General features: G+C 37.4%; 1 protein-coding gene and 2 pseudogenes across 1 annotated transcript; 2 read left to right on the top strand and 1 right to left on the bottom strand.

The window, feature by feature from the left end:
- Nucleotides 1–135: 135 nt before the first annotated feature.
- LOC111207586 lies at nt 136–4118 on the top strand (annotated as a pseudogene).
- LOC106421730 lies at nt 3933–6345 on the bottom strand (annotated as a pseudogene).
- A 9688-nt stretch (nt 6346–16033) lies between these two features.
- Nucleotides 16034–18205, top strand: LOC106421708 (DNA-binding protein DDB_G0278111-like). The gene is made up of 7 exons (XM_013862547.3): nt 16034–16218; nt 17034–17099; nt 17207–17265; nt 17341–17405; nt 17529–17620; nt 17753–17824; nt 17937–18205. Exons 1-7 carry the CDS (start codon nt 16216–16218, stop codon nt 17967–17969), a joined length of 390 nt encoding a protein of 129 aa, XP_013718001.1. The 5' UTR covers nt 16034–16215; the 3' UTR covers nt 17970–18205.
- Nucleotides 18206–20932: the final 2727 nt, after the last annotated feature.

The following is a 20932-nucleotide window of genomic DNA, read 5'->3' as shown; positions in this document are numbered from 1 at the left end:
GTTTCATTAAAAAAAAAATTGGCTTATATACGAACCAGAGTTTGGCCGGTTCATTGGATCGCCGGTTCCCGGGGTTTTGACGGTTCGATATGAGTTTTTAACTGGTTCAATTTTAGTTGGGTTTTAACATTAACCCAACCCTGATTTTTTTCGGTTCATGGTTCAACCCGGTCCGACCGCCGGTTCGGTCTGGGTTTAAAAACGCTGCAAAATTGTTAATTATACTTATAACTGATAAAACCATACATAAACTAATCACGTTATTCCAAAGATTATTGAATGTTTCTTTTGATATGGTCCCTCCCTATCTCAAACAAAGACAAATCTGTTACAGTATAAGTAATGCATTATGCATAGCGGGTTTAAGACATTCTTAGCTTTCTACACTCGCAATGAAAAACTCAATAGTGTTCTTGCTCTCTTCCTTCTTTCTTTTTCTTCTCCCATTTGCAAGCTCGCTAAATTTTAGCATCCCTCGTTTTTCAGTAGGAGACTCTCGCATAGCTTACCAAGGAGACGCAACACCAAATGGCGAGATCGTACTCAACAATATTGCATTTACTTGTCGTGTTGGTTGGGCTACTTATGCTAAAAGAGTTGCTATTTGGGATTCCGAAACAGGGGAGGCTTCCGACTTCACCACTAATTTCTCCTTCAAGATTGATATCAACACTGCAAATTATGGCCATGGGCTCGCTTTTTTTCTTGGCCCTGCAGGCTTCACTGTCCCTCCAAATTCAGATAGTGGTTTCTTGGGCCTTTTCAATGAAACCAACGGTCATTCTTCTCGGTTCCCGCTTGTGCATGTCGAGTTCGATACGTTTTATAACGTTGAATGGGATCCTTATGGTATCAAGTCTCATGTCGGGATCAATAACAACTCGCTTGCTTCCTCTACTTTCACTTCCTGGAATGCAACCCTTCACAGCCAAGATACATGTCATGCACAAGTCTCGTATGACGCTGCTCAGAAAAACTTGAGCGTCTCTTGGAGATATGAAGAAACAACTATTCCTTCGGAGAGTTCAAGTATTTACTACATCACTGACCTTGTGAGGGTCATTCCTGCTGAAGTTACCATGGGCTTTTCAGGTGCCACAGGATCGGCGATGGAAGGGCATAGGATCTTGTCATGGGACTTTTATTCCAGCTTGGACGTGAAAGAGAAGACAAAACCAAACCGTAGAAGTGTCATTCTTGGTGCTTCTCTTTCGGGTTTTCTCCTCTTGGTCTCTTTGGTTGTTGTGGTTCCGTTGTGTTTGAAGAGGAAGCAAAGAAAGGCCAAAGCAGCAAGGAGGAGAGAAAACTTGACGTCGATAAACGAAGAAGATCTTGAAAGAGGAGCAGGGCCAAGAAGGTTCTCTTACAAAGATCTTGCAATGGCTACCAACAACTTCTTGTCTGAAAGAAAGTTAGGTCAATGAGGTTTTGGAGCAGTGTATAAAGGCTACTTAAACGACTTGGATTTGATGGTTGCCGTGAAGAAATTTTCGGGTGCTTCAAAGCAAGGAAAGAAAGAGTTCATCACCGAGGTTAAGATCATCAGCAGTTTAAGACATCGAAACCTTGTTCAACTCATTGGCTGGTGTCATGAGAAAGAAGAGCTTTTACTAGTGTACGAGTTCATGCCTAACGGTAGCCTCGACGCGCACATATTTGGTAAAAAAACATATCTCGCATGGGCTGTTAGGTGCAAGATATCTCTCGGTGTAGCTTCCGCGTTGCTTTACCTTCACGAGGAATGGGAGCAATGCATTGTCCACAGGGACATCAAGGCGAGTAACATAATGTTGGACTCAAGTTTCAACGCCAAGCTAGGTGACTTCGGGTTGGCTCGGTTGATGGACCACGAGGTAGGTCCCCAGACCACAGGACTAGCCGGGACATTTGGTTACATGGCTCCTGAATACATAAGCACAGGAAGGGCAAGCAAAGAATCCGACGTGTATAACTTTGGCATTGTTTTAGTGGAGATCGTTACAGGGAAGAAGTCGGTGAGCTTGAGGCATGGAAAGATTGAGCCAGAGTCAAGTCTTGTGGAGAAAGTATGGGATCTGTACGGTAGAGGAGAGCTGATCTCAGCCGTTGATCAACAGATGGGGAAAGATTACGATGTGGAGCAAGCAGAGTGTCTTATGATTGTAGGGTTATGGTGTGCTCATCCTGATAGTAACTCTAGACCTAGTATAAAGCAAGCCATCCAAGTCTTGAATTTCGAGGCGCCCTTACCTAATCTGCCACTAAAAATGCCAGTTGCGACATATCATGCGGCGGCAGAAACATCGTCCTCATCAAGCTCGAATGGAGTAGCAACTGCAACGTTTTCTAGTGCTCAACTTGGTCGCTGATCTGAACGTCAAAAGTTTTCTCTATAAACACAGCCTTTATGTATTTTTTTTCTTTTGCTTCATCTTTCATGTGTTGTTTAATGATTCTCTGTGTGAGTGTGCATGCAACTAATCGTAAGTTTACGGTTAAAGTTGTAATATTGTTGTTTGCGTACGTCTCTCCTTGTCTCAATATAGTTGTTATAATCATCTACATCTTTGGTTTATAAATGCTTTCTGCTAAACATGCTCCTGGGTTTCTGCCAAAACATTTTAAAGACGCATTCTTATACAGTTTTCTTATAGATTCTCGTTTTTGACTGTGCTGCAGTAATTTTGTTTCTTCCATGTGATTTCTGGTGTTGGAAGCTTAAATTTTGCAGTTTTACTGGTATTGTTAGTTTGGATGAATAAGTATGGTCGTTCGTTTGGTTTCATCAATAATTTGTTTTCCCACATTGATCCATGTGAAGGTATTTGTATCATACAATACAATGAGCAGGTTTATTGGTATCTCTCAAGAAGGGTTGTTAGCATAAATAAGAATTAACATAAAAGAAAAAATGTGATTAAAGCAGGAGGCGTCCCTTAATTAGGAGCGTGAGGGCGTCTGTATTGGGAGTCCCTTGAGGCATCCCGGAAAAAGAGTGGGAACCGAGGAAGAAAGAGAAGGAAAAACCCTTAATTAAGGGTTGTCCCTTACTCTTCAATGAAAAAAAAAAAAAAAAACAAAACAAAGGACTCTTTCTCCCTTACTCTTCATCCCACCAATAAAGATGCTCTGAAGACACCGGTCTTAGCCGCCACGTGTCGCATTACTACTGGGGAGAGGAACAGTGTCGACTCGACCGTGAATTCTTTTTTTATTTTTTTTCTTTCTCTCCTGCGAAAGGCGATTCAATGTCTCCTCCATCGTCTTCTCCACTATCATCTCCTCTCTGTTTCGAGCTTCTCTTTGGTCAAACAACAGGTAAGCTCGTATCTCTTCTCTAGATCTATAGTAATACGATGTGCGAATCAACGATTTGATGTTCCTGTTGCAAAATTTTCAATCCAGAATTGAAATTTCAATTTTTTTTTGGTTTCTTGATTGAGAAATCAGAATGATGAAGCTATGTTGTGTTGTTGTTATATTGTCAAGAAACTGCAGTTTTACTCACTGTATAGGACTGTGTACAACGAGAGGCGAGGTAAGAGCTGCTTGTTTGTGCTGTTTTGTCTTTGTGTAACATCATGTTCGATCAAGAAAGGATGAAACTTTTTGTTTAGCTCTTTGTTCCGGGTCGATCTTGCTCCTGTTATGCTAAAATGTTTGTTTAAAATGTACTTTGTTTCAAAGTTTGTATAAAATGTTCAAAATTTGTTTAAAAAGGTTCAAAGTTTGTATAAATTGATCTTGTTCATGACATACTGTTTCTGATCTTGTAATGCAGGTATTGTATTCATCAGAGAGTGGATCATTGTGCTGCGGTTGGAGAGGTCACGAGAGTGGAGCTTTGTGAAAGGTGTGTGTTTCGATCAGGTGAGACAGTGTTGTAGTCTTGTGTCTGTCTTGTATTCACCATTGTGCTGCTGTTGGAGAGGTCACGAGAGCTGTTGTTGTTGTCTTGTAGTCTTGCTGTTGTTGTAGTCTTGTAGTCTTGTGTCTGTCTTGTATTCAGGAGATAGAGGTCAGGTGTTGTAGTCTTGTGTCTGTATGTATTCACAAGAAATGTTGCTGTTGTTGTAGTCTTGTGTCACGAGGTCATGTATTTGTTGTTGTTATATATCTGAAACACACTCAGCTTTATATGTGTCACTTGTTATATACTTCACAAGAATAAATCACAAACACACTCATCCTCTCTATCTTTCATCTCACGTTTTCTCTCCATCCTCTCTATCTTTCATCTCATGTTCTCTCCCTTCTGTTTCCATATCTGAAACAATTTATATTTTATAAACAAGAATCTAAAACAAATCTTGCATGGTTTCCTCTTCTCATCACAATTTGGATGGTTCAATTGATGAAACTTTTGAATCAAACATTTGAGAATTTGTGCAATGATTTTTATTGTTAAGAACTTTTATTAAAAAACTACCAATAAACCAATATTATTAAGTGTCTTTTAACAAAGTCTCTTATCTTAATTTTAATAGTTAAAAATTCACTAAGGTCCACTTAATAACCAATTAAGGGTTTTACCAATAAACATGCTTTAACCCTAGAAACCCATTAAATTTCTTAATGATTATTTAAGTATTAAATTTTAGCTAAGAACTTTAGTTTAGAGTCATTAAATTTTCTTGCTCCAATAGGAGTTTCTTAGTCAAGGGTTTCTTAAAAAAAAATTGTTTTTAAAGATAAAATAAGTAAAAAATCTCACATTCGACATCTCTAGCATTTGCCAGAGCCTTGCTAAAGGTATTGTCAGAGGAACATACATGCTCTTTAGATACTGATTCTGAAGTAGCACTGTCATCACTTTTATCCGTCAAAGACTCATCACTCATGACAGGCTTGTGGTAATTAGTGAGGATAAGCAAAACATGAAGGCTTCACTCTGCTAATGGATGTTTAGATCCGTAACCGCCGTTATTTACAAGATAGTTCAAAGGCAAGAGCACAAATGTCGCTGCATATTAAAAAAAAAAAATCTCATGAATACATGGAACCTTTCACAAAGCTAAGTCGGATAATATAAAGTATCTGAACAGCAATAGAAAAGGGTTAACATGTACGACAGTAACACAATATGTAACAAAAACACCTACCAGTTGCAGAACCAACTCTTTCCAAAATGCCTGGTGAATCTCCATCAGAATACAAATAGCCTTTTGCATTTGGAGGGGTACGGAAAATATAATTAAGTAGCAATCTTCTGACAGCAAGAAAAACTAGAGACTTCTCCTATAAATTGTGAAGCAAAAGAAAGAGCAATAATTGGTCGGGGGTAAAATCTATGCAAAAGATGAAGAAAAAAATTAATGAAGATGTAACCTGAGACATTGTTGCATCAATAAAAGGGTTCGCCTCTCTTGGTCCAGGTGATGGGCCGGAGAGATGTTGTATCGACATTGCAACAATCATGAAGTTCATAAGTTCCTAATGTAGAACATACGAGTTGGGACTTGCCAAATAAATGATGAAAATCAGGAGAATGTGACACTTGATACTCAAATTGATAAGTATATATAAAATATACAATAAGCATGTCATACGTACCTCACTTCAGTCGATCCAATGAAGCTCAGCAGACTATGCATGACAAAGTTCTGGATGTTTTGGTCTGCCAATAATACACTCTCAATAAGTCAACTCAAGCTAGGCTAAAGTTACCAATAGCTATTTGAGAGAATCAATACCCATTACAAAGCCATGAAGAACTGGCTTACTCTCGTCTAGAGATAGATGCAACTCCTCAAGGCTGTCACTTTTTCCATTCTCAATCAAATGCTTTAAAAACACTTATGCAATATACATTGCATTAACAGCTTTCTTATAGATAGAAGCCTGATCATCATCAGAAGCTTGAAGAACCTCTTGCAAACACCACGATAGATGAATCAACAGTTTCGCAAGGTGCCTAGTGTATACATTGTTTTGCGCTGCAAAAAAAACAAAAGCATCTCTAATGCTCTCGACAACACACATCTTTCTATTTCAGTAACCGTAGATCAAAAACCCTAGAATTAAACACATTGTGCACGAGAATGACTAACGGAAGAGCTCGCAGGCTTGGTGAACCCGATCGCTAGGCCACCGAGAGCTCGACGGAAGCTCGAGCAGCTTGTTCCAGAAATCAAACGCCAAGGGAAACGATTTCTCCCCGACGAAAGTCGTAATGAGATATTCCGCCACGGAAAACATCATCACCACCGCCGGTGTTTCGCGGCGTCGACGGCGCGCCTCCCATGTCTCCTTCTCCTTAAGCCTTGCCGAGTCAACGAGGGCGTAGTATGAGTCAGTTATGGTGAAGATCAAAAACAATGCGAAGACGGAGGAGACGTCGATGAAATTCGATCGAGTCGTCGTCATCCGTCGTCTTGGATCCTTCCTCTGACGGAGAACACTAGAAGACGAAAGAAAGAGAGTAAAAAAAAATTAAATGAGATGTTGACACGTGACGCTTAAAATCGGTCTCAAAAATCCTAAGCTAATGATCAGTTATCTTTCATTTATTTAGTTTTAATTTAATTAAATCAATAATTTTGTTTAAAAACCCCACTAAAGATCAGCGATAATCAATCTTAGATTTGTGATAAAAGAGATGTAGTTTATGTTCAACCCCTTCAGTAAAACATGACCCTATAAAATTGCAACTTGAGCTTTGTTGGTTTGACTTTTTGGTCTACAATGATAAGAATTCAGTGAGCACTGTACTTGAGGAAAAATACATTTTTTGGACCCAAACATTTTGTATCGTGCATTTTTATATCCAAACAAATCATAAAATCAAAACCATACATGAACTTCAGTCCGTAGCATAAAAACATGTCTTGACTAACATCTTGTTAGTCAACTGTTATATTGGATTAAAAAAATTACATTTGATGAGAATCAAACCGTAGGGGAAAATTGCCAAATATGACTCACAACTTGATTTCAAACACAAAGGTTAACCCAAACATGAATCAAATGCAAAAGTAACCTAAAAAGCTATTGAAATTACAACCAACCCCTTGTGAACAAACAAAAAAACCGAATTTTTTTTTACATTTTTAACCCTCGTAAGTCGTCTGCCCAGACGTCTTTCTGGAAAGTCGTCTGGACTAGTTTTACTTAGAAATAATTTAAAATTTTGTAAAAAATATTTTGATAAGTGAAAAATTGAAATCATGTAATTAACATATGTTTTAAGAGATATAAATTAAGATATAACAAAAGTTAATTGTTTTCAACATAGATGAGTGAAAGTAGTGAGTCATGATATTCTTCGGTTTAGGTTTTGCCAACATATGTTGTAGTATTGTATGTGTTCTTAGGGTTAGATTTTGGAATGCATAAATGTTTTTTGGAAAACTTTAAAATTTACCTAAGTGTTTTTATTTTTGTGTATAATAAACACTATTTAAGTATAACTACGGGTTTATAACGTGGTTAGTTAGTTAATTTAGTCAATTTAGTTTAGGGGTTAAATTTAGGGTCTGGGACGACTTACTAGTAAGTCGTCCAAACCTTTAATTTTACAATGTACTTTTAAACCTAACCGGATTATTTACCGGCCATATATAAGGTGTTTTTTTTTCACTGTTTATCAAAAATCAGAAGCTGTTTCTCTCAAAGGTGATTTCAAAGGCGATTTCGGTCGATTCTCTCTAATCCATCGTTCTCATCGTTCTCACTGCCGGTTATCTCTCCGCCGTTATCACCGTCGTTCTCACCACCGTTCTCACAGCCGCTTCCTCTATTTAAGATCCGAGAGGAAACCCTAGTGCGCATTCTCTCAGAGGCATCTCGTTGAACTCCGCCGCCGGTAAGTTATATCTTTTACTGTCGAGTGATTGATTGAGGAAAAGATGAACATAAAACTGGAAGTCTTGGAAGACTTATAATTAAGTCGTCTGGAAAGTCTTCCAGCTGGAAGAATTTCCAGACGACTTAATTATAAGTCTTTCAGCTGGAAAACTTGTTAGATGACTTAATTATAAGTCTTTGATTGTTTGAGATGGTTGTCTTTGATTGTTTTGCAGGCAAAAAAAATGGAGATGCCAGAACTCCCCCGTAGGATATATACATTAGGGGAAGAGCCCCCCGCAGTGCATAGCATTTCGTATCATACTTGTTGGACGTTGCATGCTGCTTTAAAGAAAGCTCTTCATGATGATGAATATGAAGAGCTGAAGGAGTCGAAGTTGGGAGTTTTCATCAAGTTCCAAGAGCTGGGATTTGATTGGGCTTCAAGGCTGGTTCACTACATGCTCGGTTTCCAGCTGGACATAAAGAAGAAGTATGAGCTGTGGAGTCTTGTTGGTTCAGAACCTGTGAGGTTTTCACTGTTAGAGTTTGAACTCCTCACTGGTCTAAACTGCGAGTACATCGAGGACCTTGAGAGACCTCACTCTGTTGTTACAAAGGAGTTGACTTCTTTTTGGGAGATGCTGGTAGTACCTGTGAGGTTTTCACTGTTAGAGTTTGAACTCCTCACTGGTCTAAACTGCGAGTACATCGAGGACCTTGAGAGACCTCACTCTGGGCCATCTACTCAGGAGATAATAGCAGCACTTGAGAGATGCGAAGGGTGGTCTCAGGATGATCACAAGCGGCTCGCGTACCTTTCCATCTTCACTGGATACATTGAAGGGAGAAAGTATTCAACCCCTACACGGGTTAGTCTGGCAAGGCTAGTGATGGAGCTAGAACGGTTTGAGAATTATCCATGGGGGAGAGTCGCGTTTAAGATGCTGATGGACTCTGTGAAGGGCATAGATATTTCGGGTTGGTACACTATTAATAAGTTTGTGCAAGCTCTCCAGGTCTGGGTGTACACAGCTCTTCCGGAATTGGGTGCTACTTTTGGTAATCCTCTCCCAAACAATCTGTCTCCACCGATACTGGCTTACAAGGGTCGTAAAGGACGCATACAGTTTAAAGAGGCTATCCTCAGTCAGGTATTTACTTCAATCTGGACGACTTCGCAGTAAACTTATAATTAAGTCGTCTGATAAGTCTTCCAATTAGACGACTTAGTAGAAGACTTATAATTAAGTCGTCTGGAAAGTCTTTCAGCTGGATGACTAAGTAGAAGCCTTATAATTAAGTCGTCTGGGAAGACTATCCAGACTACTTAATTATAAGTCTTCTACTAAGTCTTCCAGTTGGAATACTTTCCAGACGACTTAATTATAAGTCGTCTACAAAGTCGTCCAGCTGGAAGACTTTCCAGACGACTTAATTATAAGTCGTCTGTGAAGTCTTTTCTTTCCATCTTTCTTAATCTGTCAAATATCTAAGTTCATATCTTCTATTCACTGCAGACTAGGGTGATCAACTTTGTTCAAAAGGACACTGGTGAAATATTTCCAAAATGGGAGTTTGATGTTGAGGACACGCTCTCGGAGAACATAATTAAACTCATGTTTGTGAAGAAACCGTGGAAGTGGACCATGGATTGCTGGGAAGTCACCGGTACTTGGGTCAATACAAAGCCGGTGGTTGTGAGTCCAGCGAAGAAAAAGGTAGTGAAGGAAGACAGTCCAAGACCTCGGAAGAAAGCTCGTAAAGAGGCACCTGTTGCAGCTGCAGAGGCTAGTGAAGAGGCAGGTTCAGAGGCTAGTGAAGAGGTGACTACGACTGTTGGTGGGTTGACCAAAGAGGATATTAAAACCATTTTCAAGGACATAGCTGATGCCATGAGGGAAGGGTTTGGGACGTGCCTTAAGGAGATCAAGTATCTGTCGGAAAGGGTGGAAGCTGTGGAGAAGAAAGTTGGTATCACCACAAAACGGAAAGGGGCATCATCTAAAACACTACCTCTCCACCTAAACCGACGCTCGAACCCGGGGTTAGTAACAAATCCTCTCCCAAAAAGAGATTGACTAGACAAACTCTTAAGAATAAGAATTGAAAAGTTGCATTTGCTTTGTTTCTTGTATGTCAGAACATGTGTGCTTTGTTTATAGTGTATGGATTTTATATATGTATTTTGTTTCACGTTTGAAGACACTCATTGGTTATTATTGTTTGAAATGGATCTTTGGTTATTATTGTATAAACCCATCTTGTATATTGCAGAGTGAAAGTGACAATGGGACGAACGCGGGAAGGAAGAGCTTGGCGGAGGATAAAGGTCCAGATGTGCCCGCAGATGTGCCTGCAGCTGTGCCCGCAGATGCTAGTTCCTTGGAAGATAAAGCTCCAGAACCGAGCCTTGTTCTATTGGACAAAAATCAATCCACTGTTTCAGATTTACAGAAGGAGGATGCTAGATATCTAGAAAAGAGGGATGCTGCTTTGGCACTTTGCCGTGCAAAGAGTGATCGAACAAGGAAACTTGCTGCCTCACAAAAATCTCCTTATACGGCAAACAGCACGGCCAAAGTGATCATTTTAAACAGAAAGCTTTATCCAGGCTATAATCCTTTTGCACCAATTGACAAGAATAAGTTGAAGGAGCTCGCTGATTGGTTGAAATCTTGTCCGTAAGTGTTTGCTTTTCCCATAATAGCCTGCTTTTCACATAATAGCTTGCTTTTCCCATAAAACCTGATTGTTTTTCAACATTTTGTGTTTGCAGTCATTATAGAACAACTCTCGATAAAAAACCACGTAAAGGTAGAACTTGGTGGTATCAAATCCTCCAAACCTCCCTAGAGTGGCTGGAGGACTTTGTAAGTCTTCTGCTATGACGACTTATCAGACGACTTAATTCGTCTACGACTTACTTGTAAATCGTCTGGTAAGTCGTCTACGTAGAAGACTTACCACTAAGTCGTCTGATATCTTCGGACTTGTACTTTATTTTATATGCAGCATATTGATGGTTGGATTAATGTGCTGAGTAAGAGGTACGACGCTAACCCACAACATTTCAGGAGCGAGAGAATGTGCTTCCTTGATCATCTCTTTGCTCAGCAATGGAGATTCAACTTCAAGGATTTTAAGGACTCGAAGCCCAATCACAACGGTTTAGGAAGAAGACTCCCTGGTGGGGCGTGGAATTATTATGCATGCATTATACCATCATTTTGCCAATCGAACAAGGTTTAGGGGACGGATATTGATGATATCTATGTGCCAGTAAACTTCGCCGACAGTCATTGGATTGCTATGTGGATATCGATCCCTAAGAGGCACATAGTTGTCTTTGACAGCATTTGTTCTAGTATCTTCCCAGAAGAACTCGATGTGGTAATGGAGCATTTTCTCTACATGGTCCCCTATCTGCTTGTTGAGTGCGCTTCCTCAGATGAACTACATGCCCAATACAGCCTGGAGCCATTCACATATGAGAGACCGACCAATATACCTCCGGCCCGAGCTGGTGATTGTGGCGTTTACACTCTAAAGTACATTGAATGTCATGCTCTTGGGATAGAGTTTAGTAAAAAAGACTTTGCTAAGCCCAACGGGAAGAGTATGGGGGATAAGATGGCGGTAGATATATTTTAAGAGCTTCCTGACGCGCATGAGTTCGAAAACAAGGACATGGATGACATCCTGAGTACGTATGACGGGTGATAAACAGGCCACTTTATATTATTTTGTATGACAGTTTAGGCTGATGTGTGTATTTGAACTTGATCCCTATTTTGTATTTGAACTTGATCCCTATTTTGTAACTATATTCTGCGCAGAAGACTTACAGTTAAGTCGTCTGGAATGTTGGACGACTTAACTATAAGTAGTCTGGAAAGTCTTCTGAGCAGTGACCTTTTGTAACTATATTTCGGATAATATAAAGGGCAAGATCATCTCAAATTTGTTTGGTAGTGCAATTTGACAAAGAAGTTGACACAGATAAGTTCATAACACAAATTTTTAGTACATAGACTGCACACTGGATGACTAACTTGAAGGTCTTCTGGAAGAAAAAACCCTGGACGACTTAGTTGAAGGTCTTCTGGAAGATTAATCACTGGACGACTAACTTGAATGTCTTCTGGAAGAAAAAACCCTGGACGACTAACTGGACGACCTTCTGGACGACTTAATTGAAGGTCTTCTGGAAGACTAATCACTGGACGACTAACTTGAAGGTCTTCTGGAAGAAAAAACCCTAGACGACTAACTGGAAGACCTTCTGGACGACTTAATGGAAAGTCTTCTGGAAGACTAATCACTGGACGACTTACATTGTGGTTTCGTATGGCCAGTTTCCTTGCATTTTGAGCATCTATAACCCTGTGTTGCTTCCGGGGTTTGCGTCCTCTCATCCTGGATAGCTCCAACCAAGATTGCCATCTTGATTTCTTCTGTCTTCCCGGACCACGTTTTACTTCCGGAGGAAAGCATGTGCGTTCCTCAACTTGTTGTCCAACACAAGGATATATATTCTCTGAGTATCCTGCAAACAGAAAATCCTTTGAGTACACTGGACATACAAGTGTGGAGATATGCAAACCAACAGATGTTCCAGCAGCTATAACATGAGAGCAAGGTATTTTCTCCACTGCATAGACACCACAATCACACTTTCCATGTTCCAAATCAACCACACAGTCCATTTTCCCACCTTTCACAAAGAATCGCCATCCATCAATTGGTTGTACCGTCATCGTATCCGCTATCTCCGATCGAACAACAAGCAAGTATTCAACACCTCGACTATGTTGAGTTGGGAGACTCAAAGCATCTTCTCTCCTTTTCCAAAACCACTTTCCTAGCTTCTCCCTTATGAACTCCAACAGGAACTGAACCGGAAATCCTCTAGCTCGCTTCAGAGCGGAATTAATAGATTCAGCGATGTTGCTTGTTTTTATGTTGTACCTGTCCCCCTGACAATAAACCCTTGACCATAGGCTGACGTCGGCATTCTCCAAATACGTTGCAAGATCCGGGTTTGCACTCCGTATCTCAGCCATGTACCGGTCAAAATCTGAAACCGTATGAGCATAAACAGCACCTTTCACCAAGTACAAGAGAAGTTTCCCTTTATACTTTTTGACAATGTTATCTTGAAGGTGATAATAACATATTCCTCGTGTTGCCCAAGGAAACACCTTATCACACGCACTTTTAATGGCCGCGTGCCGGTCAGAGACTATCACCAGAGGCTGCTCATCAGAGACACAACTAGCCAATTTTGTGAAAAACCATTCCCAAGAAGGTTCATCTTCAGCATCTACGATCCCAAAAGCCAATGGAAATATCTGAAAATTCCCATCTTGTGCGGCTGCAACTAACATAACACCTTCATATTTCCCACTTAGGTGAGTCCCATCCACCACAATGACCCTTTTCTGATACTTAAAACCTTTGATAGAAGCTCCAAAAGAGAGAAATAAATACTTAAATCTATTGATAGAATCAAGTTCTATAGCCGTGATAGAATCGGGATTTACTAAAGAGATTTGCTCGAGATATGATGGCAGACGCGAATACCCATCATCTGTTGATCCTCTCACCAATGTTTGTGCATATAAAAGTGCTCTGTATGAAGTGGTGTAATCAAGCGTCATGCCAAACATGTTCTTCATTGCATCAGTGATATGCTGCGGATTCAACCCATCAATGATTCCAACACGATCAATGAAAAGCCTACCAACATACTTCGGAGTACAGTGTCTCCGCTGAGCGAGTCGGTCTCCCGCTGAGCATGTATGTTTTTCCACATACTTTGTTACCCAAAATGTGTTTGACCCATGTTTCACACTCGCTCTGACCTTCCATTGACAACCACTAACCGGACATGTTGTCACAAGGAGAGTTTTCGTTGACTTGTATATTCTGAAGGAGAACTTAAACCTCACTGCTGTCAACCGCAGCTCTGAAAGCAGTGCATCCTTGCTAACAAAAATCTGGTTGACATAGATAATGTTACCATTCGATCTTCCTCCTTCAATCTTTTCGATATCTTCAAAACACATATCATCATCTTCCTCATCCTCATCTTCAACCTTTCCATAAACACTGTAATCCTCACCATTCTCGTCCGCTTCAGCAACAATAGAGATACCAGCATCCTCCTCCACATCGTCCTCCTCCCCATCATGATTTTCATCTTCAACCAAATCATCATCATCATCATCAAAACATACATCAGCTTCATCAGCTTCATCATCTTCCCTGAACTCTGAAACCGTTTCCACCTTGCTACGGCTTGATACACAAAGACGTACTCCATGCGTTTTGGTTATCTCGAGCAAGTTTCGAACTTGTCTATCACTTGTAACATGAATAGGAGGGGTGTCTGGAGCCTGCATCATTTCTGCTGGTAATGAGTAGGTTATCTCCACAGATTTTGTGCTCATGTCCAGGTTATAATCTTCTTGAGCCATTGCAAGAAGTTCACATGTGTCGAACCTTCCCCCAAAAAAATGATTCTCACTCCTTGGACATTATCAACCACAAAATCCCAACGACAATCATTCAACAACCATTCTCCATACACTGCATGTAACTGACGCATCATCTACAAAAATTCAAAATAAAACACATTAGTAAACATAGAGAAAATGAAAGTTTACTAAACATTGACGCAGACGACATACCAGTCGTCTTACTTGACTTTCAAGTAAGTCGTCTTACTTGACGACTTCCGCGTAAGTCGTCTGAGAAAAGTTAAATATTTAAGTTTTATTTTCCAATTGCAAAAGTAACATGAGACGACTTACAGATAAGTCGTCCAGATTTAATAAAATATTGAAAATTTTGTTTTCCCGGAGACGACTTACTGGTAAGTCGTCCAGGAAAAGTCAAATATCTGACACAATTCGGTCAAATGCAAAACTAACATATTTATCCTAGACGACTTATCAGTAAGTCGTATAGGGTATTCTCTAGATTTTTTTTAACAAACAAAGATGACGACTTAAAAGTAAGTCATCCGTTTGACCAGAAGACTTACCCGTAAGTCTTCTACAGCCAGACTACTTACGGGTAAGTCTTTTACACAAACAGATCTGGAAAAAATTTCAGTTTCATACCTTAAACTAGTGAGATGACTTCCTTAGCACACATAGTCTTCTCCAACCACCCAGAATCTCAAACGAAGTAACCCACCAAGAATAGTATGCTTGAATGGCTCTATAAACCATAAAAAAATTTGTATCAAAAGCTTGAGTTTTTTGGATGAATATGGAGGCAAAGTGAAAGAGATGTTGTTTTTAGTTCATAACAAGTGAGAAAGAGAGAGTGTAAATCGATTTTAGGTGCATTAAGAGCTTCAAATTGGTTGTTGATGGTGGTTGGGGTATTGATGACAATGGCAATCTTGTAATTACTTGAAGATGATGAGGGTGAGAGAGTAAAAATGTCATTTTCGGAAGAAAAATTTTTTTAAAAAATTTGATGGCATTTTCGTGAGTATCATGAACTTGTGGGGTGAATAGAACAAAAGAAAAATCCAAAAAAAACATGGGTTAGTTTTAGGTTTGACTTTGAGTTTTGAGTCAATCTTGCAAAAAGCCCCAAACCGTAGTCCCACACACACGATACATTATTAATTTTTTTATTGTTTTCTTATTAGAAATAAAACATTTATATTTTGATTTGTATATTCTAAAGAAAAAAATATTTTTGTTTACAAATTTTATTTAGTACAAATTATAATTGCACCAATAATCTATATATTTCAAGTTTTTACGCTCTTACAAATCTACATATAATAGTGAATATATTTATCTTAAAAATTAAAACTTAACTTTTTAAATAAACAAGTGAAATTTTCTAAGATAGCATTTTTAGTTTATTTTCACAAAAATAGCTCTCAATGAAGAAAATTGCTAAAATAATATTTATTAAAGGGTAAAAATACATTTTTAACTAATCTAGACTTTGTGTTTAGAGTTAAGGTGTAGGGTTTTGGAGAAATGGTTTCAAATTTTTTAAAAATATATATATATTAAAATTTCAAAATAAAAAAGGCTATTTTGTCATTTTTTTCTTCAAGTGTTATTTTATAACAAAAACTTGAAAATGACTGTCTAAGAGAATTGTTCCATAAACAATGCACACCAAATTAAATAATCACTATGTGTTTTTCAATCATATATATTTACTCCAGGTTTTGAAAATACTAATTAAGTTTTATATGTTAAATTTGTAATTGGTAAATCAATTAAAAAATCATAAGTTTACAGGTCAAATTTGTAAGAAGTCTAAAACATATGGGGGGGAATATATTAAAAAGAAGAAGAAGATGAAGCGCGTCTGAAAAAAGCTACGTTTGGTTTTAAATCATTTTCTCCCCTTTGGAGGTGTTGCGAGAGCGTGCGTTAATATCGATTCAAAACGAAGACTGCTCCGATGGTGAGATCTTCTCTCGACGCTTTTTCCAAGTCTTTTGGTGTTTGTCACAAGTATTTTTTTTTTTTACGGGGAACGCGAATTTTGTTAGGGTTTTTGGGTACTTCTTCGTGGAGATTATGCATAAGTTGTTGGAAGTCGAATTCAGTTGATTACTAATGATTTCCACTTCTAGTCCTTTCTGCAGTAGAACGTGAATTTTTGTTCTTGTTCTTGATTGAAACTGAGTTCCTTTTAATGAGATTCAATCTTTGTCTCATGAAAGAAAGAAAGAAAAAAAAAACATGTAAAAGTATCAGCTTTTGGTTATATAGCCTTAAAGACTTTTGGATTTGATGATTATTAGCTAGGATTTGAATCCGTAATGTTATCTAGGATGTGATTCCATATACTTGTAGATCATTTTAGCTCATAGCTTATAATTTTTCTTGGTAAAACTTCATTGGATTCTGCTACTTTTGCTCTCATGTTTGCTTTTCGTGAAAAGGAATCCTTTTTTCTTTCAGGGGTTCTTGAGCATTGTTAGTCATTGCTTTACTTTTGTTCTAACTTCACAAATGAATTAAAAGTAGGCCCATCTCTTGTTTCATCGCTCTTTGGCATATTATGTAAGAAAAATGAGTGTTGTTCTGTATTGAATGCAAAAGAAAGTACCCTTAGACACGACTTAGTTGATTGGTTTTTAGTTGATATATTAGTTTTCAGCAAATCATGGCACTATGCATCATGTCAGCCCAAAGTTATTTCTCCTTCGGAAGTTGAGATTTTTTTTTTGCAATTTTATGATTCTGACCCCTTTTACTTCTCTCTCTGTGTAGGCTGATCCTGAACTAGAAGCTATCAGGCAGAGGAGAATGCAAGAGCTCATGGCTCAACATGGCACTGTAATATTCTGAATAATAACCTTCACTTATGCTTCTTCTCTTTTTTTTCAATTGAGAAAAATTGCACTTTGTGTGGCTCATTGATTGTGAACCAACCTAATTTGCAGGGGAAGCAGGGCAATCAGCAGAATCCAGATCAAGAGAGAGCACAAGAAGATGCTAAAAGGTCTGTTGTCTATTACTTGAAAGCAAACTCTATGTTGAGCTAACCTTCTTTTCTCTGATTGGAACATGGGTTCAGGGAAGCTGATGAACGTAGACAAATGATGCTTAGTCAAATACTGTCTTCCCAAGCCCGAGAGAGAAGTAAGTTACCACATCTAAATATGCTTTCGACTTCATCTAGTTCCTCTTGCTTTGTTTCTTTCTTCGTGACTGTCACTGATATGATAATCTTCCACGTTGTGGTAATGTATCATTTTTCTATAGTTGCTCGAATTGCACTGGTGAAACCTGACAAGGCTAGAGGCGTAGAGGATGTTATTTTAAGAGCTGGTCAAATGGGACAGATTGTTGAGAAAGTAAGAATCCACTTACCTTTCCTTGTGATAGAGTTCATAATTCGTTTTATAAATGTCTACTCAGTTTCGCTGACACTTCACGAATGTTACGCATCTGATAGTTATTGCAATACTCTTGTTTGTTTTTAACAGGTTTCTGAGGAGCGGCTCATAACCCTCTTGGAACAAATAAACAGCCAAACTAGCAAGCAGACCAAAGTCACGGTACGGTCACACAATCCTCCAAAAACACAAGTTATCAAAGCAAAAAGCTTTGCTCTTAGTTTAACGATATCATCGAGTGTAAGTTTATCTTGGATGTGTTTACTGTTTACAGATCCAGAGACGTCGTGGGGTGGACGACGATTAGGAAGAAGAAGATTATGCTGTGCTTTTGTATATCTATGGAGATCTCACTGTTGAGTTGGTGAGTTCTAGTTAGATGTTACCGTGAAATATGTTTATTCTGAGTGAATCTTAATGATCTTCCAAATGGTTGGGATGTGATAAAGAGTAATCTCAAACTGAAACTCTGCATTTTATATTTTGGACATTTCATTTGACTCTAACCCGACTCTTTTTTTATAAAAAAAAAAATTGCTTCTATTCTGACTAATTTTATCTGAGTTCTTCATGAAGAATTAATCAATTTATTGATACAAAATAAATAATTCAACTTCTGTCGGCCGTGAAGTACTGAAGCGACTATCATTTTCATGTCACAAGAATCAAAGGTCAACCGAAATACTAAAGCAAGCATTTGACAAATAAGTGACGCCATATGGTTCAACTTTATCGTTACTTTATGATCAAAAGTATGATTTCTGATTATTTTTAAAGCATTCATTTGTCAAATAAGTGACGCCATAGACCACATTTCTAACAAACAAGCATTATCCATACGTTTCCTAACGATTTCTTTATAACCTTCCCAAAACTATGTAATTACCAAGAATAAAATGGTCCTAGTCAGTTTTTACACTCAAAGTTAGTTGTTACTTCTTACAAATACAATTAAAGAGAAAGGGGACACTGGGCAGTCAGTGTATCCGTTTTTATCCACTCGCCAACAGAAGATCATTTGTAAAGTGGCTCAACTCAGCAAACTCAGCAGGAGCAGTGAATACGTCTCATGTGTTGCTTCTGTTGGTTTGTTATCCGTTTTTAGTTTTGAGCAAAAAAGTTATCTAAATTATAATAAACGAAATCTTTTGTATTATAATGAATTAAACAAAAGTAGTATACTTATGTAAATATTTTAGAGTTTTTTACTTTATACAGTTGATGTGGATAAAAAGTTTCTCTTTTATTCTTAATGTTATTTTATATCGATTTAAAACATATAATTATCTATAAAATATAAAAAAAATAGCTTGGACTTCTAACTAACTAAGCTTGTCTCAAATTCACGTGCAAAATTTAAGTAGCTAAAATAAATATATAATTATCAAGTAATTTACAAATAAGTATCAAGTAATTTATAAATAGTTCACACATAACATATATAGTAAACCGTTGTAAATAACTTGTAAATACGTCAATTTCCAGCAAATACTTAAAACTTGTATAACAAACCAAATACAAATTTAAATGGCAAATTGTCAAAAATACCATTTTCAAAGTACCATTTTTTACGTTTACACTAACCACTTTTACCCTCATTTTTAATGAAGGGTAAAAGACATTTATAACCTTTTGATTAACTTTGACAAAAAAATAACTAATCTAAATTTAAAACATCAACTCTAAACCCTAAATCATCAACTCTAAACCATGAAACATCAACTCTAAACCCTAAACTCCGAAACATCAACTCTAAACCCTAAACCCTAAACCTTCAAATCAAAAACCCTAAAACATCAACTATAAACCCTAAACGTAAACCTTAAACCCTAAATCTAAACTTAAAACATCAAATTTAAACCCTAAATCATCAACTCTAAACCCTAAACAATGAAACATCAACTCTAAACCCTAAACCCCGAAACATCAACTCTAAACCCTAAACCCTAAACCTTCAAATATAAACCCTAAAACATCAATTCTAAACCCTAAACATAAACCCTAAACCCTAAACCTACAAATCTAAACTCTAAAACATCAACTCTAGGGTTTTAGGGTTTAGAGTTGATGTTTTATGGTTTAGGGTTAATTTTTTAGGGTTTAGAGTTTACTTTTTAGGGTTTAGGGTTTAGTGTTGATGGTTTAGAGTTTAGAGATGAAGTTTATGGCTTAGGGTTTAGAGTTGATGTTTTAGGGTTTAGAGTTGAAGGTTTAGGGTTTAGAGTTGATGTTTCGGGGTTTAGGGTTTAGAGTTGATGTTTCAGGGTTTAGGGTTCGTATTTAAAAAAAAAATAGGGTTTAGGATTGATGGTTTAGGGTTTAGGGTTCGTATTTCGAAAAAAATAGGGTTTAGGATTTACGGTTTAGGATTTACGGTTTAGTTTTAGGGTTTAGGGTTCGAATTTCTAAATAGTATAATTTGAAAAAAAATTATTTTTTATTTTGTTAGAGTTTTATTTATTTAAATATTTATTTATTATATATATAAAGAACAAAGATATAAAAGTTTTTTCCCACTTTAGTGAAGAAAATATTTTTGAAAATATCTTTTTAGTGGTGATAAAAATGAAAAGTGGTAGTATAAAAATGATAAACATGTAATTTTCCGGGTTTAAATTTACATTACTCGAACAACACAAGTCGAGTACTAAATATACCAAAAGATGCAATTAGTGCCCACATCAGACCTTACCCATCACTCGCGTAAATCGGAAGCTGGACTATGCAGTTAAAAATGATGCAATTATACAATGATAAAGTGGATATGTGAAAGAGAGAGAAAAAAAGACAATTAAACAACATTTTAAGCAAAGTCTTTTGCGATCCGTACAATAATCTCTTATTAAAATGATAAAACGCAAAGAATTTTTCTTCATTAGAAAATGGTAATAGAAAATGTCATTAGTGGAGTGGATTGAACTTTAAAATCTCGATTTCAACTTAGGCTAAAACGTTGACCTTTGACTTTTTAAATTTCAGTCATAGATATTAACTAAATATTAAAATTAATATCTCCAATATTGTCGTTCATCAATTAACGCACCAAACACAATACCTGCCCATATAGACAAAATAATAAATTAAAAGAAAAAATCATTCATAATCATAACTTTAGTGTCACACTCAACTAATTAGAATTGACATGAGTAGTTCAGTCAGACTTTCATGTTTTGTTATTTAATCTAAACTATATAGTTTTGAGTTTGAATACAGACTTTACAAGTTATACGTTATTTGTGAAAATAAAGTATTATTCACCGTATTTATATA

Source organism: Brassica napus, chromosome C7 (genome assembly GCF_020379485.1).
Source record: "Brassica napus cultivar Da-Ae chromosome C7, Da-Ae, whole genome shotgun sequence".
NCBI classification, from domain to species: Eukaryota; Viridiplantae; Streptophyta; class Magnoliopsida; order Brassicales; family Brassicaceae; genus Brassica; species Brassica napus.
The sequence above is the reverse complement of the archived record's forward strand: the minus strand, read 5'-3'. Positions and strand labels throughout refer to the sequence as shown.

Coding starts and splice junctions, on each gene's coding strand:
- LOC106421708 (XM_013862547.3), top strand. Junction 17,406..17,528: donor TTCCCAAGCCCGAGAGAGAA/GTAAGTTACCAC, acceptor ATTTTTCTATAG/TTGCTCGAATTGCACTGGTG. Junction 17,825..17,936: donor GCAAGCAGACCAAAGTCACG/GTACGGTCACAC, acceptor TACTGTTTACAG/ATCCAGAGACGTCGTGGGGT.